At 47.7% G+C, this 26,052-nt stretch overlaps 1 protein-coding gene across 3 annotated transcripts in view; it reads left to right on the top strand.

Moving 5' to 3' along the window:
- Nucleotides 1–26,052, top strand: part of ZDHHC2 (zinc finger DHHC-type palmitoyltransferase 2) — a 244,712-nt gene that overhangs the window by 204,403 nt on the left and 14,257 nt on the right. For 2 of the 3 annotated variants that reach the window (XM_063920850.1, XM_063920848.1), the window contains exon 12: nt 23,770–23,846. In XM_063920850.1, the coding sequence (XP_063776920.1) occupies nt 23,770–23,810 (41 nt within the window). In that variant the 3' untranslated portion in view covers nt 23,811–23,846. The remainder of the gene's footprint in view (nt 1–23,769; nt 23,847–26,052) is intronic. The other variant, XM_063920849.1, reaches the window with a different exon arrangement.

The raw sequence follows: 26,052 nt of genomic DNA, 5'->3' as shown, positions 1-26,052 counted from the left end.
AGCTGAGAAGTGAGCCAGTGGAGAAGTGCCCATGGCAACCAATCAGCACTGAAGTATCATCTATAATTTGCATACTATAAAATTATACAGAGCTGCTTATTGGTTGATGGGGTAACTTCTCCACTGGCTCACTTCTCCGCTCTTATCACTGCTTAGTAAATGTCCCCCTCAGTCGCATACAATATACAAATTTTATATGTTAAATTAATCATCACAGTCTCCTGGTGCGTCCTATTTACATTGCATTGCAACTAAAATGCATTTTTGGCAATAAAAAAGATGCCCAATGCTAGCAGAGTAGCACTAGACCTGGCGGCTCACTTGCGCCAGGCATCTCACACTATGTGGCATATTGAGGCTACGTGAGGACACATCTGTACTACATGATGGTTGCGCATTGCTAGACTAACAAAACAAGCCATTTAAATAGAATTTCTGAGACTTTTTTTAAGTAGTAATTTTCTATTATTTCACATTAAATAAAAACAAGTTTTCGTAATAAAATAAATTTTTCAGCAGTAACCTAAAGTAGCTATGCTATTCTAATTTATTCTAACATACAATTCATGTGGCATTTGCAGGCACAAGTACAGGAGCTCCAATGGTGGGTGAGAGGAGGGAGATAGCACCTATCCATGGGGGGTAATTCCAAGTTGATCGCAGCAGGATTTTTGATAGCAATTGGGCAAAACCATGTGCACTGCAGGGGAGGCAGATATAACATGTGCAGAGAGAGTTAGATTTGGGTGGGTTATTTTATTTCTGTGCAGGATAAATACTGGCTGCTTTATTTTTACACTGCAAATTAGATTGCAGATTGAACACACCCCACCCAAATCTAACTCTCTCTGCACATGTTATATCTGCCTCCCCTGCAGTGCACATGGTTTTGCCCAATTGCTATCAAAAATCCTGCTGCGATCAACTTGGAATTACCCCCATGTTTTGCACAACTGGCTCCCTCTCTACAACTATAAAAACAGTGGTGGTCACATGCTAGCCTCGCCTGTCATCCTGGAGTACTGGACCTCTCTATTGCAGCAGATAACTGAATATGCTGACAATTTGGTAGTCAAACAGTGCTGTTTTCACTGGTTCCCCTTGCTGATGAAGCAGGGGTTAGTGTTACAGAACTGTTGGGTCCCTGGAATGGAATGCAGATTTCTCTGACGTCCTAGTGGATGCTGGGGACTCCGTAAGGACCATGGGGAATAGATGGCTCCGCAGGAGACTGGGCACATCTAAGAAAGATTTAGGACTATCTGGTGTGCACTGGCTCCTCCCCCTATGACCCTCCTCCAAGCCTCAGTTAGATTTCTGTGCCCGGCTGAGCTGGATGCACACTAGGGGCTCTCCTGAGCTCCTAGAAGAAAGTATAGTTTAGGTTTTTTATTTTCAGTGAGTCCTGCTGGCAACAGGCTCACTGCAACGAGGGACTAAGGGGAGAAGAAGCGAACCTACCTAAGTGGTGGTAGCTTGGGCTTCTTAGGCTACTGGACACCATTAGCTCCAGAGGGATCGAACACAGGACCCGACCTCGTCGTCCGTTCCCGGAGCCGCGCCGCCGTCCCCCTTACAGAGCCAGAAACAAGAAGGTGGTCCGGAAAATCGGCGGCTGAAGACTTCTGTCTTCTCCAAAGTAGCGCACAGCACTGCAGCTGTGCGCCATTGCTCCTCATGCACACCACACACTGCGGTCACCGATGGGTGCAGGGCGCTGGGGGGGGCGCCCTGAGCAGCAATAATAACACCTTGGCTGGCAAAACTAACACCATATATAGCCCCAGAGGCTATATAGGTGTATATTAACCCCTGCCAGAAACGATAAAATAGCGGGAGAAAGCCCGCCGGAAAAGGGGCGGAGCCAACTCCCTCAGCACACTGGCGCCATTATTCCCTCACAGCTTCGCTGGAAGGAAGCTCCCTGGCTCTCCCCTGCAGTCCTGCACTACAGAAAGGGTAAAAAAGAGAGGGGGGGCACAATTTAGGCGCAGTATATGTATATTATAGGCAGCTATAGGGGAAAACACTCTGTATAGTGATATCCCTGTGTTATATAGCGCCCTGGTGTGTGCTGGCATACTCTCCCTCTGTCTCCCCAAAGGGCTTTGTGGGGTCCTGTCCTCTGTAAGAGCATTCCCTGTGTGTCTGCTGTGTGTCGGTACTGCTGTGTCGACATGTATGATGAGGATAATGATGTGGAGGCGGAGCAAATGCCTGTGAATGTGATGTCACCCCCTGCGGGGTCGACACTAGTGTGGATGGACTTATGGAAGGAATTACGTGACAGTGTCAGCTCCTTACATAAAAGGTTTGACGACATAGGACAGCCGGCTACTCAGCTTGTGCCTGTCCAAGCGTCTCAAATGTCATCAGGGGCTATAAAACGCCCGCTACCTCAGATGACAGATACAGATGTCGACACGGATACCGACTCCAGTGTCGACGATGATGAGACGAGTGTACCCTCCAATAGATCCACCCGTTATATGATTGAGGCTATGAAAAATGTTTTACACATTTCTGATGATACCCCAGGTACCACAAAAAAGGGTATTATGTTTGGTGAGAAAAAACTACCAGTAGTTTTTCCTGCATCTGACGAATTAAATGAGGTGTGTGAGGAAGCGTGGACTTCCCCAGATAAGAAATTGATCATTTCTAAACGGTTAATGGCTGCGTACCCTTTCCCGCCAGAGGATAGGTCACGCTGGGAAACACCCCCTAGGGTAGATAAAGCATTGACACGCTTATCAAAGAAGGTGGCACTACCGTCTCCGGATACGGCCGCCCTAAAAGAACCTGCTGATAGAAAGCTGGAAAGTACCCTAAAAGCTATATACACACACACTGGCATCATATTGAGACCCGCTATTGCATCAGCTTGGATGTGCAGTGCTGCTGCTGCGTGGTCAGACTCCCTGTCGGAAAACATTGATACCATGGATAGGGACAATATTTTGCTAACGATTGACCATATAAAAGACGCTGTCTTATACATGCGTGATGCACAGAGGGATATTTGCCGGCTGGCATCAAAAATAAGTGCTATGTCCATTGCCGCCAGACGGGGGCTATGGACTAGGCAATGGTCAGGTGATGCCGACTCCAAGCGGCACATGGAAGTTTTACCCTATAAAGGGGCGGAACTTTTTGGGGAAGGTCTTTCAGACCTCGTTTCCACAGCTACTGCTGGGAAATCGACCTTTTTGCCACAGGCTACCCCACAGCAAAAGAAAGCACCGTATTATCAGGTACAGTCCTTTCGGCCCCAGAAAAATAAGCGAACTAGAGGCTCATCCTTTCTGCCGAGGGGCAGAGGAAGGGGGAAAAAGCTGCAACACACAGCTAGTTCTCAGGAGCAGAAGTCCTCCCCTGCGTCCGGTTAGTCCACAGCATGACGCTGGGGCTGCTCAGGCGGAATCGGGAACGGTGGGGGCACGTCTCAGGTTTTTCAGCACACAGTGGGCTCTCTCACAAGTGGATCCCCGGGTCCTTCAAGTAGTTTCTCAGGGGTACAGGCTGGAATTCGAGACGTCTCCCCCCCGCCGTTTCCTAAAATCTGCCTTGCCGGCAACTCCCTCTGCCAGGGAGGCAGTGTTGGTGGCTATTCAAAAACTGTATTCACAGAAAGTGATCGTCAAGGTACCCCTCCTTCAGCAAGGAAAGGGTTACTACTCCACAATGTTTGTGGTACCGAAACCGGACGGTTCGGTGAGACCCATCTTAAATTTAAAAACCTTGAACACTTATATCAAAAGGTTCAAGTTCAAGATGGAATCGCTCAGGGCGGTTATTGCGAGCCTGGAGGAGGGGGATTACATGGTATCCCTGGACATCAAGGATGCGTACCTGCATGTCCCCATTTACCCTCCGCACCAGGAGTACCTCAGATTTGTGGTACAGGACTGTCACTATCAGTTCCAGACGCTGCCGTTCGGGTTATCCACGGCACCGAGGGTCTTTACCAAGGTAATGGCCGAAATGATGATACTCCTTCGCAAGAAGGGAGTTTTAATTATCCCGTACTATCTCCTGATAAAGGCGAGGTCCAAAGAACAGTTGATAGTGGGGGTGGCACTTTCTCAGGAAGTGCTACAACAGCACGGCTGGATTCTAAACATTCCAAAGTCACAGCTGGTCCCGACGACACGTCTTCTGTTCCTGGGAATGATTCTGGACACAGACCAGAAAAGAGTGTTTCTTCCACTGGAAAAAGCCGAGGAATTGTCATCTCTGGTCAGAGACATTCTAAAACCAGGAAAAGTGTCGGTACATCAATGCACACGAGTCCTGGGAAAAATGGTAGCTTCGTACGAAGCAATTCCATTCGGAAGGTTCCACGCAAGGACGTTCCAGTGGGACCTGTTGGACAAATGGTCCGGGTCCCATCTCCAGATGCAACAGCGGATAACCCTATCGGCCAGAACCAGGGTGTCGCTGCTGTGGTGGCTGCAGAGGGCTCATCTACTAGAGGGCCGCAGATTCGGAATACAGGACTGGGTTCTGGTGACCACGGATGCCAGCCTTCGGGGCTGGGGGGCAGTCACAAAGGGAAGAAATTTCCAAGGACTGTGGTCAAATCAGGAGATTTCTCTTCACATAAATATCCTGGAGCTAAGGGCCATTTACAATGCCCTAAACCAGGCAAGACCCCTGCTTCAAAACCAGCCGGTACTGATCCAGTCAGACAACATCACGGCGGTCGCCCATGTAAACAGACAGGGCGGCACGAGAAGCAGGATGGCGATGGCAGAAGCCACAAGGATTCTCAGATGGGCAGAGAATCATGTGTTAGCACTGACGGCAGTGTTCATTCCGGGAGTGGACAACTGGGAAGCAGACTTCCTCAGCATGCACGACCTCCACCCGGGAGAATGGGGACTTCATCCAGAAGTCTTCCAAATGCTGGTCAACCGGTGGGAAAAACCACAGGTAGACATGATGGCGTCCCGCCTCAACAAGTAGTTGAAAAGATATTGCGCCCGGTCAAGAGACCCTCAGGCGATAGCGGTGAACGCTCTAGTGACACCATGGGTGTACCAGTCGGTTTATGTGTTTCCTCCTCTACCTCTCATACCCAAGGTACTGAGAATAATAAGAAGGCGAGGAGTGAAAACCATACTCGTGGTTCCGGATTGGCCAAGAAGAGCTTGGTACCCGGAACTTCAAGAGATGCTTACAGAGGACCCTTGGCCTCTGCCGCTCAGACAAGACCTGCGGCAGCAGGGACCCTGTCTGTTCCAAGACTTACCGCGGCTGCGTTTGACGGCACCGCAAGACATTATCACCGCATTTGGCGAAAATATGTTGCTTGGTGTGAGGCCATGAAGGCCCCGATGGAGGAATTTCAATTGGGTCGATTCCTGCACTTCCTGCAAGCAGGGGTGACGTTGGGCCTCAAATTGGGGTCCATAAAGGTCCAGATTTCGGCCCTGTCGATTTTCTTCCAAAAAGAACTGGCTTCTCTGCCCGAAGTTCAGACTTTTGTCAAAGGAGTACTGCATATTCAGCCTCCTTTTGTGCCCCCAGTGGCACCTTGGGATCTCAATGTGGTTTTGGCATTCCTGAAATCACATTGGTTCGAACCACTTAAGACTGTGGATTTAAAATATCTCACGTGGAAAGTGGTCATGCTGTTGGCCTTGGCGTCGGCCAGGCGGGTTTCAGAATTGGCGGCTTTGTCTTGTAAAAGCCCTTATCTGATTTTCCATATGGATAGGGCAGAATTGAGGACTCGTCCTCAGTTTCTCCCAAAGGTGGTCTCAGCTTTTCACTTGAACCAACCTATTGTGGTGCCTGCGGCTACTAGGGACTTGGAGGATTCCAAGTTGCTGGACGTAGTCAGGGCCCTAAAAAATTATATTTCCAGGACGGCTGGAGTCAGAAAGACTGATTTGCTGTTTATCCTGTATGCACCCACCAAGCTGGGTGCTCCTGCTTCTAAGCAGTCTATTGCGCGCTGGATTTGTAGCACTATTCAGCTGGCGCATTCTGCGGTAGGCTTACCGCAGCCTAAATCTGTAAAAGCCCATTCCACACGGAAGGTGGGCTCATCTTGGGCGGCTGCCCGAGGGGTCTCGGCTTTACAACTTTGCCGAGCAGCTACTTGGTCGGGGGCAAACACGTTTGCAAAATTCTACAAATTTGATACCCTGGCTGAGGAGGACCTGGAATTCTCTCATTCGGTGCTGCAGAGTCATCCGCACTCTCCCGCCCGTTTGGGAGCTTTGGTATAATCCCCATGGTCCTTACGGAGTCCCCAGCATCCACTAGGACGTCAGAGAAAATAAGATTTTACTCACCGGTAAATCTATTTCTCGTAGTCCGTAGTGGATGCTGGGCGCCCATCCCAAGTGCGGATTGTCTGCAATACCTGTACATAGTTATTGTTACAAAAATCGGGTTTTGTTGTGAGCCATCTCTTCAGAGGCTCCAATTTGTTATCATACTGTTAACCGGGGTTCCTATCACGTGTTATATGGTGTGATTGGTGTGGCTGGTATGAGTCTTACCCGGGATTCAAAAATCCTTCCTTATTGTGTCAGCTCTTCCGGGCACAGTTCCTAACTGAGGCTTGGAGGAGGGTCATAGGGGGAGGAGCCAGTGCACACCAGATAGTCCTAAATCTTTCTTAGATGTGCCCAGTCTCCTGCGGAGCAGTCCATTCCCCATGGTCCTTACGGAGTCCCCAGCATCCACCACGGACTACGAGAAATAGATTTACCGGTGAGTAAAATCTTATTTTCTTCTCGATAAGGGGGACATGGCTGGTAGCTTACTAAATTCATTTATGGATGGAGATTGCATTAACTAGTGTCCAGTAAATTAATTTCTGCAACGGGGTACACTGGTATTCCACAGGGAATAACATTGGGGTGTAGAGTTGGATCTTGATCCGAGGCACCAACAGGCTAAATCTTTGACTGTTCCCAGGATGCACTGCACCGCCTCCTCTATAGCCCCACCTCCAGGCACTGGAGCTCAGTTTGTAAGTTGGTGCCTGCAGTGCAGGCAGCTAACAGGTGGGGCTGCGCTAGGCAGCCCTGTAAAGAAAGAAGACTTCAAGGGCTGCAGCACAGGCATGTCAGTCTGACATTCTGTGCTGTGGCTCCATCACCTCCCTCAGCGGCGCTGGATACTCCCGCGCCCTGGTTGCGGGTACTTGCAGTGGAGGCTCACCGGTTCCCTTAAGGCAAACACTGTGTGTTTCAGTCACTTGATACCGCTTAAATCCTCTGTTGTGCTGTGAATTTGCGTTCACATAACACAGGTTTTTTTTGTCAGGTATTGTGTTTGTCTGGCTATATTGTACTGTTACGCCCTACGGCTACATTCCCAATAATGTCTGCTACACATGGTGGGAAATCCGCAGATGCTCCTGCATCATGCAGTGCTGACGTCACAGATTTATATGAGGAAATGATTTCTGCTGAGGGTTCAGGTAGTGGGTGTTCTGCCCCCCCTAGTCAGCCCGCAGCACCTGTGGCACATCAAGATCCACCTTGGGCTGCATTTTCAGTATGCTGACTACGCTTGTAACACGGCTTACGCCCCCTGTGGGACCTCCTGGGCTATTACAGCCACATATTGTCCCTGTAGTTAATCCACCGTAGGCGGATACTCTGTCAACCCAGTTACAGCAATTAAATCAGTCCTTGGTTAAACAAAAACCTAACCCTCACCCTACTGGGACCAAAGGGTCATCTAAGCAGGCCATTTCTTCCTCACTATCCACTAATATTTCGGATGATTCTTCTGATTCGGATGGGGAATATACTGATCCATCAGACACTGATACTGCTGCTTTTGATGATGATTCTACAACACAGGTTGATGTCCCTGAGCTAGTGGAGGCTATCAAGCTGATTCTTCAGATTGATGATGATGTTGACCCTCCTGACACGTCTAAGAAACCTGATAAGTTCAAACATCAGAAGGTTACTAAATTAGTTTTCCACATTCTGACCATTTAATTGACATACGTCAAGAATCCTGGTCTTCTCCAGGAAATAAATTTTCCTTGTCTAAAAAGATGCTAGCTCGTTATCCTATCTCTGCGGAGTTGAGTAACAAAAGGGAAACCCCGCCACCAGTGGACTCGCATGAAGTCCGTCTTGTGGTGTCATGTACTCTGCCTGTCACCACCTTCACCTCGCTGAAGGAACCGATTGATAAACGTGTGGAAGGTTGCTTGAAGTCTATTTACACCCTTACAGGTGCTGTACATAGACCCACTATGGCAGCCTCTTGGACTGCAAAAGGCATTGAAGCATGAGGTCAGGCTATTGAGGAAGTGCTACCATTTAATTTGTCTGACACTGCCAGACAATATCTGTCATATATTACCTCAGCCTCCCATTATATTCAGGAGGCGGCCTCTGATGCAGGCGTTATGGCGGCTAAGGCATCTACTACGTCTATCCTAGCTCGCCGAAATCTGTGGTTACGGTCCTGGTCGGTGGACCTGCACTCTAAGAAGACCTTGGAGGTGCTCCCTTTTAAGGGAGATATACTATTTGAGGAGGATCTGAACAAGCTTGTGACCGACTTGGCGTCAGCCAAGACTGCGTTTCTCCCAAGTACTAATCCTTCGGCTCCGAAGGCTAAGAGTACTACTTTTCGTTCCTTTCGCCCTCCAGGTAAAGCAAAGGGTCAGGCGTACCCGAGACAGTCTCGCACTTCCAAATCCTCTAAGCTCAAACCTAAATGTTCAGCCTGCTTCCAAACCAGACAAGCCTGCTGCATGACGGGACGGGCCTCCCCCTGGGGGACCCCAGGGTGGGAGGCTGACTTCTGCAGTTCGCCCAGGTATGGTTAAAGACCACTTCGGACGCCTGGGTGCAAGAAGTGGTCTCTCATGGGTATGCGATCTCCTTCAGGAGACGCCCCCTCGCCAGTTTTTCTCGACGGTTATCCCTTCGGATCCATTAAAAAGCACAAACTCTACATTTGGTTGTACAATCCTACCTGGATACTGGAGTGATTGTGCCGTTGCCTCTGTCTACAAGCCCACAGGTGGCTCATCAACTAGAAGAAATCCTCGCTGGTCCCTGCTCAGAGCATGGTGCACCTGGGGGCGTTACTGGACACCCACAACCAACGTTTGTTCTTGTCTCCAAGGAAGGTCCTGAAACTTCAGGACAGAATCAGATGCTTCCTCTCCCGTCCAAGAGTGTCGATATACTCGGCGATGCAAGTACTAGACCTTATGGTGTCGGCTTTCGACATGGTAGAGTACGCTCAATTTCATTCCCGCCCTCTACAGAGGTTAATCCTTTCCAAGTGGGACGGCCTGCCTCACCGGATCAGGTCTCAAATAATCTCCTTGACTCTGGAGGTCCATCTGTCATTGAGCTGCTGGCTACAGGACCAACAATTGAGCAAGGGTCGTCCCTTCTGGATCTCCAACTGGGTCCTCCTAACGACGGATGCCAGTCTGCGGGGTTGGGGCACGGTGTTGGAGCAGCACTCTCTTCAAAGTCGGTGGACCAGGGCGGAATCTCTCCTTCCGATAAATATTCTGGAATTGCGGGCAGTGTTCAATGCGCTGAAACTGGCCCTGCCTCTGGTACAGAACAGGCCTGTTCAAGTACAGTCAGACAACGCCACCATGGTGGTGTACATAAATCATCAAGGCGGCACTCGAAGCCACATGGCAATGATGGAAGTGTCAAAAATCCTTCAATGGGCGGAACTATCGGCAGTGTTCATTCCGGGAGTACTCAACTGGGAAGCGGACTTCCTCAGTCATCAGGACGTATACGCCGGAGAGTGGAGTCTTCATCCGGAAGTCTTTCAACTTCTAGTGGACAAGTGGGGCCTACCAGATGTAGACCTGATGGCGTCTCGACACAATCACAAGGTTCCGGTCTTCGGAGCAAGAACAAGGGAACCTCAAGCAGCATTCGTGTACGCACTGGCAATTCCATGGAACTTTCGGCTGCCATTCATCTTCTCTCCGGTGTCTCTTCTGCCCAGGGTGATACAGAAGTTCAAGCAAGAAGGAGCAATACTACTTCTAGTCGCTCCAGCGTGGCCCAGACGGCATTGGTTCTCAGACCTGCAGGGTCTCTCGATAGAGCGTCCTCTTCTACTACCTCAATGACCAGAACTCCTCGTTCAGGGCCCTTGTGTCTGCTAGGACCTGGCACGACTGGCTTTGACGGCGTGGCTCTTGAAGCTTCACTTCTGAGGGCCAAAGGATTCTCTGAGGAGGTCACTCAAGCTATGTTAAAAGCCCGTTAACCGGCTTCGGCTCAGATTTATTATAGGGTCTTGAATTCTTATTTCACCTGGTGTGCTACTAAGAATTATGATGCATACAAGTTCAGCACTGCCAGACTTTTGGCTTTTCTTCAACAAGGCCTGGACTTAGGCCTTCGTTTGGCCTCCCTCAGGGTTCATATATCTGCCTTGTCGGTGTGGTTTCAGAGAAAAGTTGCATCTCTTCCTGACGTTCATACTTTCACTCAGGGTGTTTTACGGATTCAGCCTCCCTATGGGGGTCATTGCGAGTTGATCGCACGCTGCAACTTTTTGCAGCCCATGCGATCAACTAGATGCCGCCTATGGGGGAGTGTATTTTTGCATAGTAAGGCTGTGATCGCTTGTGCAGCCCTGCTATGCAAAAAAAGTTTTGTGTAGAACAAGACCAGGGTAAGAGTTACTTACCCTGTGCGATGAATCCAGCATTGCAGGTCCCGGAATTGACGTCAGACATCCGCCCTCCAAATGCCTGGACACGCCTGAGTTCACTGCCCCACTCCCAGAATACGGTCAGTTGACACCCACAAACGCCCTCTTCCTGTCAATCTCCTTGCGATCGTCTGTGCGAATGGATTCTTCGTTAAATCCATCACTCAGCAACGATCCGCTTTGTAGCCATATGACGCGCCTGCGCATTGCGGTGCATGCGCAGTAGTAACCTGTTCGCTGCGCTGCAAAAAATAGCAGCGAGCGATCAACTCGGAATGACCCCCTATGTCCCTCCTGTGGCTCCATGGGATCTGTTTGTTGTTCTGAATGCCCTGCAAGAGTCTCCATTTGAACCTCTTGACTCTATGGACCTTAAATGCATTACGCTTAAGGTCATTTTTCTGTTGGCTATTGCCTCTGCTAGGAGGGTGTCGGACTAGGTCCTGTTGTCCACCCTTTCTGATTTTTCTCTGTGACCGGGTAGATCTTCAAACTCGCCCTGGTTATCTACCCAAGGTGGTGTGATCTTTCCACCTTAATCAAGAGATTGTGGTTCTGGCCTTTATCTCTCCTGGTTTGTCTTCCAAAGAGCAGTCTTTGAATGTGGTACGGGCTCTCCGTTACGTATATATGTGGAGAGGACTGCCTCCATCCGGAGGTCAGATTCTCTTTTTGTCCTTTTTGGTTTTCATAAATGTGGCTGGCCTGCGAATAAGCAAACTTTGGCCAGATGGATTAGAATGGTGATTGCACAAGCTTATGCGCAGACTGGGCTCCCAGCCCCTGCTGCTATAAATGCCCATTCTAGTTGGTCTGTTGGACCTTCTTGGGTGGCCCGCAGTGGTGCGTCCCCGGAACAATTGTGCAAGGCGGCTACGTGGTCCTCTGTGAACTCGTTCATCAAGTTCTATGCCTTTGATACTTCCGCCTCCCAGGATGCTTCCTTTGGACGCCAGGTTCTTGTGCCCGCTACAGTGCGTCCCCTCCCATGAGGAACTGCTTTAGGACATCCCCAATGTTATTCCCTGTGGAATACCAGTGTACCTCGCTGCAGAAAAGGAGATTTATGGTAGACTTACCATAGTTATATCTCTTTCTGCGAGGTACACTGGATTCCACAGGGCGCCCACCCTGACACACTTATCTTCTTTGGGTTTGTATGGCATTAGCCGTTGGTACCTTCTGTCGTGAGAATGTGGTTCTATGTGGCTAACATCTACTGTCTCTATTTTACTTGCTACTGTATTGGATTGGTTAACGAAACTGAGCTCCAGTTCCTGGAGGCGGGGCTATAGAAGAGGCAGTGCAGTGCATCCTGGGAACAGTCAAAGCTTTAGCCCAGGCATGTCCAAACTGCGGCCCTCCAGCTGTTGTGAAACTACATATCCCAGCATGCCCAGACACAGTTTTGCTGTCAGGGAATGCTAAAGCTGCGTCAGGGCATGCTGGGATGAGTAGTTTCTCAACAGCTGGAGGGCCGCAGTTTGGACATGCCTGCTTTAGCCTGTTGGTGCCTCGGATCAAGATCCAACTCTACACCTCTATGTTATTCCCTGTGGAATCCAGTGTACCTTGCAGAAAGAGATTTAACTATGGTAAGTCTACCATAAATCTCCTTTTTCTACAGTACAGTAGACCTAAAGCTGTCCATTTAAATTATAATTAGAGAATGAAAAAAAACATCATTTTTCTGTTGCAATGTTGTCAAAATGCATCCATTAAACTAGTGATGGGTGACTTGATGCACCGCTAGGATCACGTGTGCAGCCTTCTATTCTCCAGAAGGACCACAAGTTACCCTTACTCTCAGGAATAAAACCTCCCGGCCCCATAGGGACTTCCCTCGACCCTTATCACACATCATAAATCAGGCTAGGGAGACAGAGCCAGGTGAAGGTTTGCCAGGTCGATGGCGGTTCAGGGGCACCCTGTTGTCTGCCACTACATTAAGCAATTATTATTTTTTCTATAACATTAAGGGTTAACTGTTTTACAGATAGCTGCAAAATTGTAGCAAAAAGGTAACACAAAAGCTTGCAGTGGTTGTAGCTGCCTGCTGACTGTATTGTAGTGAATAAGGGAGGCAAGGCTAGGTAAGAGGTCAGTCCAGTCCACTGTATTTTCAACCACAATTCATAATTTTCATCTGTAAACTACACTGGAGTGCCAAGTCCAGGGATAGCAGAATGTAAAGGTAATAGTAGATGGCGCCACCGTACTGCGAAGTCTTGAAAATGGCCAGACCTGCATCAGTTGTAATCTAACATCTCGTGAGTCAGGTTGAACACCAGCTAGGCTGCTCATGGCAAGGGGACATGAATTATTGAAATTTGATATGAGGCATAATACTGGGTGCCGGATGGGTGTGACATTCCATTTCCAAAGTTGTGCAGACATTCAACATTCCTCGATTTATGGTGTCTGGTGTTTACTGGAAATACATAATGGAAGGCATTACCACCCACCATGGACAACACAGTGGCCTAACACAGTGGCCTGCCACGGGTGCTTGATGATCGTGACCAGCAGCGTCCGGACAGAATTGTCCATGGTAACAGACAAGCCACATGGGCTCAAATCACATCCACATTCAATGCAGGAGATACCAGGCACATATCCACTTGTGCACTGTTCTTTAGCTTTCATGGGATATGGCAGCAGAAGACTTGCCAGAGTGCCCCTGTTAACACTATGACACCGGACACAGGGCCTCACTTGGGCTCGTGATGTCACTAATTGGATCATGGAGAACTGCCAACATGTGGCGTGGTGTAATGAGTCACATTTCCAGCTGTTTTGGTCTGATGGTAGGGTTCGGGTGTGTCACAGACCCCATGAGGCCATGGACCCCAGTTGTCAACAAGGCACTGTGCAGACTTATAGTGATTCCATAATGGGGTTGAGAGTGTTCACATGGCATCAGTTGGGTCCACTGGTCTGAAATTGACAAGTAATTGCTACGTTGCAGTGCTTGGTGACCATTTGCAGCCCTTCATGGAGTTCATGTACCTCACCCCCCCCCCCCCCCCACAATGATGGGATATTTCAGCAGGATAATGTACAGTGTTATCGGTCCCAAGTTACCCAGAATTGGCTCAAGGAACATTCTGGAGTGCTACGACGAATGGTGTGGACACTGCACGTGCCCAGAATTAACCATTTATGGGATGTGGTAGAGAGGTCCATTTTCACCCAAGATTCTGCACCTACAAATATCATGGAGCTGTGGGAAGCTATCCAGACAGCATGGGTCAACATCTCTCCAGAGGTCTTCTGTTCACGTGTGGAATCAATGCCATGTCAAGTTACTGCACTTTGCCGGGCTAGGGGGGGTTCTACACAATGGGGGTAATTCCAAGTTGATCGCAGCAGGACATTTTTTAGCAGTTGGGCAAAACCATGTGCACTGCAGGGGGGGCAGATATAACATTTGCAGAGAGAGTTAGATTTGGGTGGGTTATTTTGTTTCTGTGCTGGGTAAATACTGGCTGCTTTATTTTTACACTGCAATTTAGATTGCAGATTGAACTCACAACACCCAAATCTATCTCTCTCAGCACATGTTATATCTGCCTCCCCTGCAGTGCACATGGTTTTGCCCAACTGCTAAAAAATTTCCTGCTGCGATCAACTTGGAATTACCCCCAATACCGGGCACCTATCCCATGACTTTTCGCACTTCAGTGTAAGCAGGTTAGGAACAGTTTAAAAATATGTTTATTTTCCAACAGAAGGCAGCAGGTAATTAGGAAAAAGACATTGGGGGTAATTCCAAGTTGATCGCAGCAGGAAATTTTTTAGCAGTTGGGCAAAACCATGTGCACTGCAGGGGAGGCAGATATAACATGTGCAGAGAGAGTTAGATTTGGGTGCGGTGTGTTCAATCTGCAATCTAATTTGCAGTGTAAAAATAAAGCAGCCAGTATTTACGCTGCACAGAAATAAAAGAACCCACCCAAATCTAACTCTTTCTGCACATGTTATATCTGCCCCCCTGCACTGCACATGGTTTTGCCCAACTGCTAAAAAATTTCCTGCTGCGATCAAATTGGAATTACCCCCATTGATCTTGTCCCTCAGTAGTGCCCAGCAGTGATGTTGGAAATACCCAGTGGACTGTTGGGTGGCACTACCATGTAATTTCCCATCATTAGAAAGGGAATCAAATACAATAGTAAGTTTCAGGTACAGAGCTAATGCTTGTAGATGTTAGCCAAAAAGGTAAGACATCACTTACAAGGCATGGTTTTGCCTTGTAATTGTTTGCCCCTTTAAAAAACCGTCCGAGATCAGCCAGCATCGTGCACCTCCGACGATCTCGTACTCCATTACATCTCGCTGCTTGTCTCAGCCAACTACTTATTTAAATCTACCCATTTATGTTTGTTTTATACCTTTCCTAATATGTCTTTATATTATTCTACATTGTTTTATAATATTGCATGTATGCTTTTTGAATGTTTTGTATTTTTGCTTGTGTAGTACATTTCTGTACTGTGCTCTATTGTCCCCCTAATATGGCATTGCAGAACTTTAAATGATAATAATACAGTACTTAGATTCAGGTGGTATATGGAAAATAATTTGACAGTTAAAAGGTCAACAGTCAATAGGTCAACATTCATATGGTTGACTTTGTCAAAAGGTCGACATTACAATGGTCGACATGTGAAAAGGTCAACATCTGTTTTTTTGGGGGGGTTTCAACTTTTTTATACTTTACCGTTCACGTGGACTAGTTTTGCGAAGCATAGTGGATGAACAGGGTACACTAATTGGGGTTCCACGTGCTGGAATTTGACACGAAAAAATAAATAAAAAACCCATGTCGACTTTTTCATGTGCCGACCACTTCCGTGTCGACATTTTGTCTATGTCATCCTTTTGTCCCTGTCATCCTTTTGACCATGCGGACCATTTAGTGTCGACCTTTTGACTGTCGACCTATTATACCATAACCGATTCAGGCAGTTATTACCTTATTTAAGATTCAGGCATTGGTTACTATAACTAATGCTGTCCATACAGTGTCAGATACAGTGTCTATCAGACCGACAAACATTGCATCTGACACCCAGCAGAGATATCTCACGATTTATGGCCACACGCTGTCTGCGTTCCTCCCCATGATGGTCGCTCGGGCAGGGGCAGCGCATACACACTGCCTGATGTGGCCGACTTGCAGCCCCCAAATTACACTGGCTGACAAAATGTCTCTTACTTTTTGTCACAAGAGTGAATATATGTGATCTATTTTCTGTGCTGAATTTTAATATAGTTTTAGAATGTCTCTGTCATGTAAGGATTTTGAGTGACACCCAATTAAAGTTTACAATATTATTTTTATTAACAGTACATACATAGTAAATGATTACCTCACTTAAAATGTAGAAGCATAGAATTTCTGCTGTATTTTACCTCAGGAGCATCCCTTTTAAGGGTCCAACTTAATAGTCAGCAAGTATACTTGCCCTGATACCACTTTTTCATTACGGAAATATCCTGGTGGAACCATTCATCATGTTCATCGCTGACTGCTCCAAGATTTGCTGGGAAGAAATCAAGCTGCAAGTCCAAGAAATGGATTTTAAGAAACATGTAACATCCCTATGTCTTGTCAGATTGTAAAAGATTGGCTGCTATTTCTTTCCTGGTTGTCTGCCTTATGATTCAGATACTCTTGAAAGACTCCCATGCAGCTTGTTCAGCCTAATTCTGCTGACCATCAAAGTTCTCATCTTGAATCTGGTCTCTTATATGAAGTCCCCCTTGTTGATCTTTGCATCACTGATCCTTGGGATTTTTTTTCTTAACCAATTGCCTGGCATGGTCGCATCAGATGCGACCACACCAGGCTGGGCTTCCCCTGACATGGTCACATCTGATGAGACCAGTCAGAAAGCTCACTGTGCAGTTGCAGGAATAGAAGTTTCCTGCAATTGCCGCTGTTAGAGGGACCTTCGGTCCCTATGCTTCCTGGTTCCCTGCCAGTGCCTGCTGTGCTGCTGGTCATTGGTGATCGGTCAGCCCGGCAGCACCCCTCAGACATTAGCAGCCGTTGGGTAAATGGAAAAAAAAGCAGCCTCTCACCTTCCTGAGAAGCTCGGGGGCTGCAGAGAGGATCTGATGCCGGGAAACAGAAGTCGCGATGGTAGCAATGTTCCAATCTTCAATAGTAGCAATGTTCTGACCATCAACGTTTCTACCGATGTTGGGTTGTTTTGTTTTTGGGGTAATACGTGTCTCTCATCCACACGTAATACTTGTTCTCACTCAAAATTACAGGGCTTTATCCGGGCTTCACCCACTCTGTGGAATCCCCCCCCCCACGCACAATAAGACTCGCCTCTAGTCTCCAAACCTTTATACATACCCTGAAAACTCACCTCTTCAGACAAACCTATCAAATTCCAGACCCACCCACATAACCTTCAGTGCTTCCCTATCCAGTTACATCCTCTCTGTACAGTCCCCATAACCTCACATTTTGTCTTCCAACATTGCTGGGTGATCATATCATACAACCCACTAAAGGGCCCTACTCATTTGACGATGCGCCGCCGAGGTGCCCGACGGCCGAAACGGCCGACGAGCGACCCGGCGGCGGGGGGGCAGTGACGGGGGGAGTGAAGTTTCTTCACTCCCCCCGTCACGCGGCTGCATTGAAGTGCAGGCAAATATGGACGAGATCGTCCATATTGGCCTGCATGCACAGCCGACGGGAGACCAGGGGCCGCGCATCGTTCATCGCTGGAGTCTCCACACTGAAAGATATGAACGAGTTCTCGTTCATTTATGAACGAGATCGTTCATATCTTTCAGAAAATCGGCCAGTTTGTAGGGCCTATCAGAACCTAGCAGTCTGGCGGACCATTATGCAATAGGTAGCATCTATCCTTGTGTATCAATGCCTATTTCCCTATGGAGGGTAAGCTTGCGAGCAGGGCCTTCCTACCTCTATGTCTGTCTGTTTTTGCCTAGTTTTGTTCTGTTACTGTTGTTCTAATTGTAAAGCGCAACGGAATATGCTGCGCTAAATAAGAAACTGTTAATAAATAATAATAAATTGGACATACTTTAAATAAATGTTCTAATTCTAATTCAATCATTAAAAAATAACCCAACAGTTTCTGAGCGTTTTTTGGGGGGGAAAATTGTCCGTTAAGTATGTAAATCCATGCAAGTCCACTTTCATCCAGTGGTTTAATAAAGTTATTTCTAAGAACAAGCTTTATATGGAGTGGAGGTAGATTTAATTTCTAAGCCATCTAGTCAGATTGATAGAAATTAAGCATAAATCTCTCCGTGTGTACCCCCCTCATCTGTCATTTTACAAACTGTGCTTGATTTGATTGCTATGAGCAACTTCTGTGCTTTCTCTTTTTACAAGATTTGTTAAATCCCCCCCCCCCCCTCCCAAATGACCTCATTACTGCACTTGTCTTAGAGCATCAGTCTGTTTCTACCAGGATGGTGGTCAGTGGTTACCTGGATGTCCTAGAAGTGGTTAATGTCCCTGCTGGGATTAATAATAACCTTGCACAGAATGATTTGTGTCTCTGTGTGAAAATCAGATCTCTAGAACAGGGATGCAGTCAATTTACCGACAATCAAAATCCCGACGATCGAAATACCGACAGCAATTGACCGACAACCAAAATCCCGACAAGGTCAAAATCCCGACATGGACAAAATACTGACATTTAAAATCCCGACAAGGTCAAAATCCTGACATGGACAAAATACTGACATTTAAAATACCGACAAGGTCAAAATACCGACATGCAAAATGTCGACAGGTCAAAATGCTGACATGGGTTTTTCATGATTTTTTCATTAAAACCGACTTGTTCATACTTTACCATTCCAGTGGACCTGGAGGGGGAATATAATAGTATGCCGAGCGCAGCGAGGCACCGTGCCCGAAGCATGGCGAGCGCAGCGAGCCATGCGAGGGGACGCGGTACACTTATATCGTGTCCATGTCGACCTACACACAAAAACCCAATGAAAAACTCATGTCGGCATTTTGACCTGGCGACATTTTACATGTCTGTATTTTGACCTTGTCTGTATTTTAAATGTCGGTATTTTGTCCATGTCGGGATTTTGACCTTGTCGGGATTTTGACCGTCGGTCAATTGCTGTCGGGATTTTGACCGTCGGGATTTTGACTGTAGGTATGTCATACCGATCCCCTAGAACAAAGTGTTACTGGCTCTGTGCTCCCTGCAAATGAATACACATGGTGTGTGCTCGCTTCCTGTACTCATGGGACAAATATACCCAAATTACACATTTCCTTGTCTGACGGGCAGTAAGACCTATGGCAAGCTTCTACCTTACACTGTGCAACCAGTTTCATAGCTCTACTGTATTATTATCATTCTATTGTTATTCAGCATATGGATAACATTCATATTATTCACTAAAATGTGAATGTCACTAAGTAACAACATTTGAAGGGCAATTTTACATCTATGATCAGATCTGAATTACCCCCATAGACCGCTGAGTGTGCACAGAGACGGTTTAGTGTGCACATTAACCACTGAGTGTACACAGACACCACTAAGTGTGCACATAGACGATTGAGTGTGCACAGAGACCACTGAGTATACACAGAGACGGCTGAGTGTGCACAGAAATGGCTGAAGTTCACAGAGACCACCGAGTGTGCACCGAGACCGCTGAGTGTGCGCCGAGTGTGCACAGAGAACCCTGACCACTGAAATCACATGCTGGGGGCCGCCCAGCACAGGACAAGGCCGCCCAGCATGTGTGGTGCCGCCCCACAATGTGATCACAGTTGAGTTGCGATTTCATCAAATTGAGGTTGACCCCTGCCTACGCAGCAGGCCTGTGTATACAGACGGTCAGGCACCATGTTTCCTATTGCAGGAAATAAGGGTGATATCATCGGGCTTGCATTTCCTACTCCCCCCATACCCCTCTCCCCCCTTCAAAGCCGCATTGCTGCCCCCGGACGCCCATTACCTGTCAATCACTATACGATCGCATTCTTCCGGGATGTGATCACATATTGAAGGGATGTGCATGCGCACTGTAGCCGCTAAATAAGGCCCAGAAAGCGCTGAGTGTACACAGAGACCGCTGAGTGTGAACAGAGAGCACTGAATGTATACACAGAGAGCACTGAATGTATACAGAGACAACTGAGTGTATACAGGGACCACTGATTGTACACAGAGACCACTGATTGTACACAGAGACCACTGAGTGTACACAGAGACCACTGAGTGTACACAGAGACCACTGAGTGTGAACAGAGACCACTGATTGTACACAGAGACCACTGATTGTACACAGAGACCACTGAGTGTACACAGAGACCACTGAGTGTACACAGAGACCACTGAGTGTGAACAGAGACCACTGATTGTACACAGAGACCACTGAGTGTACACAGAGACCACTGATTGTATACATACAATAGGGCCTAATTCAGTAAGGATTGCAGATTCTTCTTTTTAGCATGCTATCCGCCGCCGCACCCACCCACGGCGATCACGCTCTAATTGCGATTGCAACGCAATTAGAGCGTGGTCGCAGAAACCATGGAAGCCTTCTGCCGCCATTTTTTTGATTAGAGCAGCTGCATGTGACGACACGCAGCCACCCTGAAAACGCAGCCGACATGCCTGTCTCCCAGACGATGCCCCGAAAATACTCAGAATGCAGGCAGAGGCTTTTGCAGTTAATGCTGGCCAACCACATTAACTGTGCGCACACGTGCAGGATGGGACCTGCGCGTGCTTGCAAGCCCCTGATTTCAAAAAACGTGGTTGCATCGCATTCGCGATGCGACCTGAATCAGGCCCATAGACCACTGAGTGTACACAGAGATTGCTGTTGAGTACAGAGTCGTTCCTGGGCGATGACTGGGAGGTGGCCTTAACTGTTCACAAAAAAGGCTGTCTAATGGGAGTGTTACATGGCTGCGTTCCTGATCACAGATACACAGTCACAGAGGTGATGTCTAGAGGAATTTGAGAAGAAAACACTGAGCAGGCCATAGGCTGTTGCTAGTGTTGATGGTGTAAGTGATTGTGGAGTGTTCAGAATCACCAATGCAGTTATACTGTCCACAGACTCTGAATCGGGCTAACAGTCCCGTTATACTCAATATTTCATGGTAAACCCCCAAATAGTAGAAGACAGTATGCAGTGTGTAACTGGTCATTTTCGTATAGTGGGGGTCAGTATGCAGTGTGTAACAGGTCATCCTCGTATAGTGGGGGTCAGTATGCAGTGTGTAACAGGTCATCCTCGTATAGTGGGGGTCAGAATGCAGTGTGTAACAGGTCATCCTTGTATAGTGGGGTTCAGTATGCAGTGTGTAACAGGTCATCCTTGTATAGTAGGGTTCAGTATGCAGTGTGTAACTGGTCATCCTCGTAAAGTGGGGGTCAGTATGCAGTGTGTAACAGGTCATCCTCGTATAGTGTGGGTCAGTATGCAGTGTGTAACAGGTCATCCTCATATAGGGTGGGTCAGTATGCAGTGTGTAACAGTTCATCCTCGTATAGTGGGGCTCAGAATTCAGTGTGTAACAGGTCATCCTTGTATAGTGGGGTTCAGTATGCAGTGTGTAACAGGTCATCCTTGTATAGTAGGGTTCAGTATGCAGTGTGTAACTGGTCATCCTTGTATAGTGTGGGTCAGTATGCAGTGTGTAACAGGTCATCCTCATATAGTGTGGGTCAGTATGCAGTGTGTAACAGGCCATCCCTGTGTAGTGGGGGTCAGTATGCAGTGTGTAACAGGTCATTCTCGTACTCATGCAGACTGTAAAAGATGCCTATGCACCAGGGAAAGCCATATTATTTGCCAGTTGTCAGGGCAAGTGGAAATAGTGAATGCTGTTGGTCAAAGCAGCCGGCATTCGCAAATCACTTGTCATTGTATGTGAACACTTCGCTAACACTGAGTGGTGCTATTCATAGTTTATGCTCTTGTGCGCATGTTCAAACAATTTTTTTCTGCTGTGCTAGAGATGGTATTTGTACTTTATTTGATATCTAATGGTAAATTTGTTTATTGCATACTGTAAAATAAATGGTTTACAACATGGGTGTAAGCAGGACATAAGTGTCTATGATGTAAGCCAGATGCATATGCATATGCTCCTGGTGTCAAGTGGAATGTATCTCTGTATGCTATACAGGTTGAGTATCCCATATCCAAATATTCCGAAATACGGAATATTCCGAAATACGGACTTTTTTGAGTGAGAGTGAGATAGTGAAACCTTTGTTTTCTGATGGCTCAATGTACACAAACTTTGTTTAATGCACAAAGTTATAAAAAATATTGGCTAAAATTACTTTCAGGCTGTGTGTACAAGGTGCATATGTAACATAACTGCATTCTGTGCTTAGATTTAGGTCCCATCACCATGATATCTCATTATAGTATGCAATTATTCCAAAATACGGAAAAATCCCATATCCAAAATACCTCTGGTCCCAAGCATTTTGGATAAGGGATACTCAACCTGTATTTTCATTTGTGAATTGCACTCATTTTGTGTCCAACTTGCATCATTTCCTTGTGTCTAGAGCACTGAGAGGGCCACAGCTGCCGCTCTTACACAGGTATCAGCAGCAGGGAAAGTCACACACGTCCTGCATACAGTATACAGGTGCCGCAAGCTGAGTCTCCGCCGCCAGGGTCAAGCTGTCAGTCGCCACTGTAGTTGATTGTACTGTGCTTATCATTGTGTCCACGCAGTCAGAGCCGGCCATAGGCATAGGTAAACTAGGCAATTGCCTAGGGCATTTGATATGCCTAGGGGCATCAGCAGCTTCTGCTGATTAAAATGATATGCGGCATGCCTATATTCTGTGTGTAGCATTTCATATGCAGATACAGCCACAGTCTCACACAGTATATAGGCATGCTGCATATCATTGTAATCAGCAGAAGCTGCTTGTGCATCCTAGCGACATAGCAATGCAAATAAGATGCATTTTAATAAAAAAAAATGTGCCCGACGTTAGCATTGAGGCAAGATTTATGAGGACACATCTGTATCCAAGCAGAGGCTGAGGTCACAGTGTTAGTGGCAGTGTGAGTGCTGTGTGCATGTGAGTGGGTTGGTTGTGCAGTAGTGTTCGGAATATGTGTACGGAGCATTATGTGCGTCATTAATAATGTGCAACATATGTGTAAGGGGCACTATATGGGTCATTATGTGTATAAGGGCATTAATAATGTGCGGCATATGTGTAACAGGGTACTACTGTATGTGTGTCATTATGTGTATAGGGGCGCTAATAATGTGCAGCAAATGTGTAGGGGGCACTATGTGTGTCATTATGTGTATAAGAGCATTAATAATGTGCAGCATATGTGTAAGGGACATTATGTGTAAAAGGGCATTAATAAAGGCTGTCACAATGTGTAAGGCGCATTATGATTATAAGGACATTAATAATGTGTCTCATATGTGTAAGGGGCATTACTGTGTGGCATTATGTGTATAAGGTGCTCTACTATGTGGCATTGCATATAGAAAGGGCACTACTGTGTCGTGTAATGTGAATAAAGAGCAATAGGGTGTGGTGTAATGTGAATAAGGAGCAATTCAGTGTGATGTAATATGAATAAGGGGCTCTACTGTGAGGAGTAACATTTAAAAGGTAAAGTGATACTACTGTGGGATGTAATATGAATTATGGACACTATCGCATGATCAAATGTGAATAAAATTGCAGTACTGTGTGGCGTAATTGGAATTGGGGTTACTATTGTGTGGCCAGGCCCCTTGCCAGCAAAAACACACCCCTTTTTGATCTGTGCGCCAGATGTGTGAACTGTTCCTATTTAAAATATAGGGGGTACAAACACCAAAATAAGGACTGCTATGGATGAGGGGTGGTGGTGCTAGGAAAGAGGTGAAAGGTCAGAGGCGGAACCAGCGGTGGTGCTAGGGGGCACCAGACAAAATCTTGCCTAGGGCACCATATTGGTTAGGGCCGGCTCTGCACGCAGTGCATGGAAGTTGGTCTACTGGTCCAATGTCTTTCTGTCTGTCCTCTCCTGCAGGTATGAGTAACCCTGCGCTAACTATAGAGAAGGAAACCTAGCTGTTTGGAAACGTTGGAGGTGGTGAAGAACGTAAGGTAACCATTTATTTTACCATAAATTAGCCTTCATTGTATATACTGTACAGAGTCAGAGTTGTATGCTATGCTGATAAGCACGCAGTTGTGCCATTATCGGCTGTCTAAGGCACACTGCCATATGCTGGGATGGTCATGTGATGGCGGCTCTCCAGGCATGCCTCAGCCTGGGGCTGTGATCCTGTACGCAGTACAAAGGGCCTCAGCATCGTAATTCCTGCTCCCATGCTGGCTGACCCTAGGGTAATTCACAACTCTGATAATGGAATGATATGGTACACATGCTGCATTTTTGGGCCTGGTTAATAGCTGTGCACATTCCGATAGTTTGTGGGTGCACTGTGCATGCAATGTCACTCGCAGTGCCTCCGATCGCAGCATGGCGGACATGCTTAGGCCATTAGGGGGGCAGAGCGGGGACCGTGCTACAGAACAAGTTGTGCCATGGTCAGTGTCTTCCTATGCAGATTTCCTGACCCCGGCAGAGGCGTTCCGGTAGTAGTCACGATGGTGATCCCATCTGGGTTGCCGGCAGGAGGCGTCTTTGCATTAGCGTCCATCTCTGACTCAGGTCCATAGTTGTGTAGTATATACTGTATTAAAGCATACAGATACCATTCCCAAGTTTCTTCTAATGGCTGCCAGATGGGACAACGTTGTACATGTGCTATGTGCTGACATCTTTCACTATCTCCTATACGGACCATACAGATGGAGCCGCGCTCATCTGAGGCGGCTCCATCGCAGGCGTGCACTCCCAGCGGGACTAGGCGATCCATCCGCCTAGCCCCGCCGGGAGTGCACAGAGACGCTCTCCCATTCACTACAATCTCCGTCAGCGTCTCCGCCATGGACGCACGCGTGCCCTGGACGGAGACGCTCTCCCATTCTAGTTAGGCGCGGTGTTAGACCGGGCGTGCCCAGGCACAGACGGAGCCAGGACTAGCATAGCTCCACCTGTATGTAGAGTGTGATACAAATCAGTAACACACGAGATAACAATAGCAAAGGATGCAGTCAGAATGTCGATATTTCTAAAGTTGACAATGTTAAAATGGAGACATTGAACATGTGGAACACCGACTTTGTGCACGGACCGGCAGCAGAGGGTTAGGGTTTGGGTGTGGGTAGGGAGGTTAGGCTGCAGGAGGAGAGGTTGAGGTTAGGCTATGGGAGGGAGTGTTAGGGTCAGGCACTGGTGGGAGGGTTAGGCATGCTCACCCCTGCAAGAGATGACACATAATTCCCTGAAAGAACCATACTGCGGGCCTAATTCAGATCTGATCACTAGGCTGCGTTTTCGCACAGCGGGCAATTAGATCCGAACTGCGTATGCATATGCACTGCAATGCGCCGGCGCGTCCCGCAACAGGCATCGGCGCCTAGCGACGGGATGGTGCAAAAAATCCGAACGCACAGGCATTCGCAAGGTGATTGACAGGAAGAGGCCGTTTGTGGGTGGCAACTGACCATTTTCCAGGAGTGTCCGAAAAAACGCAGGCGGGCTCAGGCGATTTGAGGGAGGGTGTCTGACATCAGCTCCAGCCCCGATCAGCAGGGATTAATCGCACGGGAAGAGTAAGTGCTGGGCTGAGCAGAGACTGCATAAAATCAGATTGTGCAGCTTTGCTACACATGAGATCGCACACTTGCACAGCGATTTAACCCTCCCCCTGTAGGCGGCGACTATCTGATCGCGGGGAATCAAAATACGCAGCCCAGCGATCAGATCTAAATTAGGCCCTGTGTGTAATGTAATGAGGGATAGGGCACACATTGTTCTGTAGTAATTATTAGCAGGAGTGGCCACTGTGTCCCACATTAATGTACCTGCGGTTAGCCCTGTTATGCTGCAGCGGGATGCGGTCAAGATGCCGCCGGCCGGAATCCCGGCGGTCGAAATACCGAAGCCGGAATCCCGACCGCCACAATCCCGACATATTCTCCCTCCGTGGGTGTCCACGACACCCATAGAGGGAGAATATAATAGTGTGCCTGCAGCGTGGCGAGCCCGCAAGGGGCTGCGTTCCGCTCGCCACCCCTGTCGGGATTGTGTGGTCGGGATTCCGGCGTCGGTATTTCGACCGCCGGGATTCCGGCCGGCGGCATTTAGTACTGATCCCGCTGCAGCTCCCAGGTTGTCCTACATACAGTAACATCACATGGATCTGTGCTTGTATCTCAGGAGGGTGCAAGCAGAAATCCA

Source organism: Pseudophryne corroboree, chromosome 1 (genome assembly GCF_028390025.1).
Source record: "Pseudophryne corroboree isolate aPseCor3 chromosome 1, aPseCor3.hap2, whole genome shotgun sequence".
Lineage (NCBI taxonomy): Eukaryota > Metazoa > Chordata > Amphibia > Anura > Myobatrachidae > Pseudophryne > Pseudophryne corroboree.
The sequence above is the reverse complement of the archived record's forward strand: the minus strand, read 5'-3'. Positions and strand labels throughout refer to the sequence as shown.